Below are 5,507 nucleotides of genomic sequence, written 5' to 3' on the forward strand. Positions count from 1 at the left end.
GTCTCTGATCTCGGCCATACCTCCGACACTGATGCAATAAATTCGCCTGGTAGCGTGCTAGTTCGGGTTGTACAACGCCCTCATCGCCGACATCAGTGCAATTATTCGCCTGACCAAGCGCCGACCTGAACGACATGCCGAGCCGTACTACGGCTTCGCCCCGTTACATCGCAGGTAAACCGACCCCCGGTCTATAAAAGGGGGTTGGAAAATCGATACTGGGGACACGCACCGTTTACCTCTACTCTACACGATTTGCCCCCTCCCTGACTTGAGCGTCGGAGGGCCGGCGCCGGGAGACCCGGCCACCGGCTCGTGTGCAGGCACCCAGACGGAGGACGCCGCCCACTGTCGGATCGTCGCCCAGCCGCGGGAATCAGCCGCTCCTTCTCGCCGATCGCCCCAGACGGAGGACGCCGCCCGTCGACGAACCACCGCCCCACCGTGAGTAACCACCTCCCGCTCCCTCTCCTCGACCGAAGATTGCCCCCGGGTCCAATTTCCAGCAACAGATCTTTTGAGGATGAAGATGGCAGCACCAAAATACTCCCCCTTTTCTTTTATTATAGAAAAATCTCTAACATGGTAATTACTAGATCTTTTATAATAATAAAATCAAGAACCATATGATCCTATGCAATACACCCAGCACAAAACACCAAACAGCAACCAATAAAAAAACAAAACAAATACTTTCTAAATTTGGTTTACTAACTCCTACACCTTCTAAGTGTTCATGGAGTTAGCAATAGGAGGATGGAGTTAGAGCAACCACTATATTATTAGAATGAAGTTAGAGCTAGATTTAGAGTTGGTCGCCCAAAATACAAGGTGGGCAGCAACATACCTTGTGGAGTTTTTATCACCACTTAATTCTCCGTACCTTTAAATTATTGTTCGGAAATGACTTGCAGAACTTATAAAAAATAATAATTAAAAAGAAATAAGGCGAAGATAAATGAGGATTCCGCCTCGGCTTGGTCCGGAGGATGTCGCAGTGATGGCGTTGTGCCCACGTCGGCACTCGCGACCGAGCCATCGTTCGAGGAGAAATCTTCTTGTCTTATACGGAGCACCGCCGGGGTACCAAAAGCGACTTGACAAGGAGAAATTTAGGCTCGGAATGCGAAGGCTGGCAGGCGGAAAACGCGTCGGAGGGATTGCTTTTCAATCACTAGGTCGATAGGCCCGATTGAGGAGCCCATGGACTATTTCCGATTCCTTTGGAAAAAAGGGCCGGCTAATTAGAACACTAGCAGAATTGAAGACTGGATCGCCTTTTATATTACTCGGCACTTCAGAAAGTTTTTTTTGGACTACTGCCACTGAGATTTCTTCTCTTTTGTATCATTTTATTGTTTTGATTTGACAGGCTGTACCCATATAAAAGATATATGAATGCCGTTTTCTACTAAAAATAACAGAGGGGCGATGCACGAAAGACGTTGATGTCGGGATTCCTTTGAGCAGGTCTTTGTTAAAATGGCTGCCTCCCTTGTCATAAAAAAAGGCCTTATAGATGATAACTAACATTTTAATTTTTAGGGTCATCTTATGCTTGAGAGGGATGCAGCTACAGTGATCGATTGGACACGGGAGGAGGGCTGTAAACTTTCTGCTCAGCGACATCCGATAGATGGTGGATGAGTGCAATGCCTTTTACGCCGTGCATGTGTAGCTGAAAGCGAACCGGGCTTCTGATTGGATCATCTCCTATACTGCTCAGCATTTCGGAAGATTCTCTGGACACACGATGGAGTTTCCCGGCCGATGTTTTTGGCTGCAGTTATGCTAGAGTAGTGTGGGTAGCCATTGTACCAAAAAAAAAATCATCTTATACCGAACAAGTTTGCAAGATATTGGGATGTCTATGATCATATAGAAGTTTGCTAGCCTACCATTTGCAAACTTTGTTATAGACTACTTGTTTTTAACTTTATCAGCTTCGGAAACATTGTAAGGTTCGCAAAACTTTGGTAAGACATTGGTAATGTATTAAAATTTTAAGAATCATAGACAAAGTAGTTACTGATTGAATTTGTATCTAATTTTTGCTACTAGCTAGCTTGCAACTACTTGGAGGATCAGAAAACATACAAAAGCAAGAATTCACAGCAAAATTTAAAAACTCATTTTTGTAAGTTATATAACCAACCTAATTTCCCTGCTCTAGAAGAGGAGTAGGGAAAAAATGGAAAATGTCTCCCTATACATCATCTACACGAATGATCATTGAGGAGAAGTAAACTTTCATCTCTATATACATGTTGCTTCCTTCTAAGCCCATTTAGCAAGAAGCGACATTAAGCCCGCTCCGATAAGTAAGGAGACATTTATCCCAAATTGTAGTTTTCCCTTGCTCTGCACCCTTGGATTCATAAAATCTTCAGCTAGAAGATCAACAAGAGACATGTAGATTAAAATTCCTGCAGCTGCTGAATTGAGAATGCCTTCAACAATTAGGGCAGTCGGACTATTCTCATTATAAACAGATGATATTCCAAAACCTATTACTATTCCAACAGGAGTGGTGAGGGAGAAGAAGAGTATCATTGTTGCCATTGACTTGACTTTGAATTTAGCCTGTAGTATAAAGTAATCTCTAATTAATTGCAAGTGGTAAAAAGTGAATGGTCATAAAAGACACTATAAGTGAACTTTTGAATATAATTAAATCATGGGGAGAACTGAATCACCTTTAGAGAATTTTGCAAAAACTGTTATTTTGCAGGCTATTTTCAGTACCAGATGGATTGTGCACCTATCGCACTTATTTTTATTTGTAGAAGATTCCAAATTCAAACCTTGGGATATGTTATTTTTCCAAGAGCTTGACTTAGGTGACGCAGTCATCATTTTTTGAAATTGTTACTGCTCATTCTCTAAAAGAAATAATACTAGAGCGAAAAGGAGAATGACCTCTAGGAACTACTACGAAAATACTCATAGTTATCAAGATAAATTAAAAGTTAAATGCATTCCTAACCAAGCATCAATAGTAACCATGTGGGAGGCTCATCTCCTTCATTACTTTTCCCAAAAATAAATAAATAAATAAATTATTGGTTTTTTTTATGAATACCCTTCTAAAAATTTAAATTTATGTAAATATTCTTTTAAAATTTTTATTTATTTCTATACCCTCATAAAACACTATTTTTGTACAAATGCCTTTAATATAATGGTTCTTCTAACACCGTTAATAAAAACCATATTTATTTTAATTAAAAATAAAAATTTTAATTACTTTTTTATTTTCCAACGCAATCATCTTATAAATATTTCTTTTTGCACATCTACCCATTAGGGGTATTTTAGTCATTTTAATTTGAAACGTTAATTTTTTAATAGTGTTAGATAGCATGGGTACATATACAGAAATAAGGATAAAAAAAGAGTAAAATAGCCAAATATGTGTTTGACGAGGGTATACATGCAAATATCAATTTGGAAGGATATTCATACAAAAATCGATATTTAGAAGGATGTTCATTCAAAAAATTCTAAATTACTAGCTAAACTAGATGCTACAAGCCAATCGAAAGCTCCAAAACTGTCTCAGAATATCAGACAACAATATTTTAGCCTTTTGTTTATATAATTTAACAATTTTATCTCACAAGCTTGGACTTGGTCACGATCTATGATCCATGTTATTTTATTCTCCAAAAACAATGCATGGTCTATGACCTATTAGACGTGCGCTGCTGTATTCACATCTTTTTAAGGGTCTCCATCGTACATAGATGCCACGTTTCATAAACAAAATGAGATCTATAGAAATCTTATATTTTTAGTATTTTTTAAAAAATAAGAAATTTTTATTTTTATTATTTATTTAAAAATAAAATATATTTTTTATCACTAGCATCAATACTACTCCTACTACCGCCACCACCACCATATTATCTGTCTCTACTCCCGCCATTTCTATTGCCTCTGCTTCCATTATCACTAGTTTAACCATCATTATCATGTTTATATTTTTAAAATAACTAAATATACTAATAATATTTATATTTTAAAAATTAAATATAAATAAAAATTTTTATTTTAAAAAAATAAAAAAAATAAAATGATGCTAAAGGTGTCTAAAGTTTTTTTTAAAATTTAAAATAGGAGCAAAACAATAAGAGTTCGCTACACATTTAACGGATCAATAAAATAGAATCTATATAAACTTAAACTCAACAAGAATTTCGATATTGTAATTTCCGTATGCTCATCTCTATTATCCTAAAGTATAATATTTAAAAACTAATCTTGCAATTTTATTTGAACTAATTTATTAGATATAAATTCAAAATAAATTATACCTGCACAATACATCCTCCAAGACCCATGCCTTCAAAGAATTGATGAAAGCTTAAAGCAACTATCAGTGATTTAATGATAGAAGGACTCTCTGATGCACCTAAAGAAATTCCAATTATGATTGAATGAACAACGATGCCCAATTCCAATACCTACACAATATTAAAAAAAATAAAATTATGATTTTCAGACTCAAGATCACATCCAATTTCATCACAATAAATAAAAGAACTTGCAAAATAAAAATTTAAAGAGAACGCCAAAAAAAAAAAAAGAAAAGAAAGGAAAAACCCTCATTTTTCATTACCCAAGAATTAATCTTTTTGAGAAAAATGACCTGAGAAATGACGCGATGGCGCACGAGCTTCTGGGACCCATCGTCCACCTCCAAGGCGGCGTGGCCACGAGCACGCGCATGGGTGGCGTGGACGTGGAGATGGTCTCCGGCGGGCCCACTCATCTCCACGTCCCCTTTGAGCTCATCGCCCTCCTCCCTCGCAGACCGTTTAAGGTAACCCATGGCTAGAGTATCCACCATCAACGTCCCGAGGGCGCCAAGCATGGCCACGAATCCGGCGAACGGAAAATTCCCCCACGGGTTCTCATCGAGACACGGCGAGGTCAGGTTGGCGAAAGCGTCGGGAAGAATGTGGATGAATCCCGTCGCCAGTATAACGCCGGCGGCGAATGCTTTGATCACGAAGAAGATATCGTTCTCGGGACGGAGAGATGGGATTGATTTGCTGAAGATCGGGAGGCAGATGCCGATGGCGCCGAAGACGAGGATGGAGAAGATGGACGCGATTTTGAGCGGCCGGGCTTTCGATTTGTCTTGACCTTCGTCGTCGGGGGAGCACTCGCAGTCGCCGGCGACGGTGAAAAGAGGCAAGAGGAGGAGGGAGAGGAGGAAGAGAAGGACCAGGGGTCTCATTTTGGGGGTGGAAGGAGAGGAGGGACGAGAAGTTAGAATGGGACGTGGAGCAAGGGAGTGTGATTTATGGGAGAGTCGAGGGTTTGTTTGGAAATGTCGCTGGGGAATGAGAGCATCTGCTATGAGTTTGGCCTTTTGGGAACGTTTGGCGGAGGACCGATGATGTTTTTGAGGGAATTGTATGTGTACCCGTCGTATTTTTAAATAGCACCCTCTTAGTTTTTATCACAGAATTGATTTACGATTTTGATGCATACACTCT

At 39.3% G+C, this 5,507-nt stretch overlaps 1 protein-coding gene across 1 annotated transcript; it reads right to left on the minus strand.

The window, feature by feature from the left end:
* Positions 1-2,277: 2,277 nt before the first annotated feature.
* Positions 2,278-5,245, minus strand: LOC103708920 (zinc transporter 8-like). Its single transcript, XM_008794032.2, has 3 exons — positions 4,652-5,245; positions 4,317-4,466; positions 2,278-2,583 (listed from the first exon to the last, which is right to left on the minus strand). Exons 1-3 carry the CDS (start codon positions 5,243-5,245, stop codon positions 2,278-2,280), a joined length of 1,050 nt encoding a protein of 349 aa, XP_008792254.2.
* Positions 5,246-5,507: the final 262 nt, after the last annotated feature.

This window comes from Phoenix dactylifera, chromosome 12 (genome assembly GCF_009389715.1).
Source record: "Phoenix dactylifera cultivar Barhee BC4 chromosome 12, palm_55x_up_171113_PBpolish2nd_filt_p, whole genome shotgun sequence".
Lineage (NCBI taxonomy): Eukaryota > Viridiplantae > Streptophyta > Magnoliopsida > Arecales > Arecaceae > Phoenix > Phoenix dactylifera.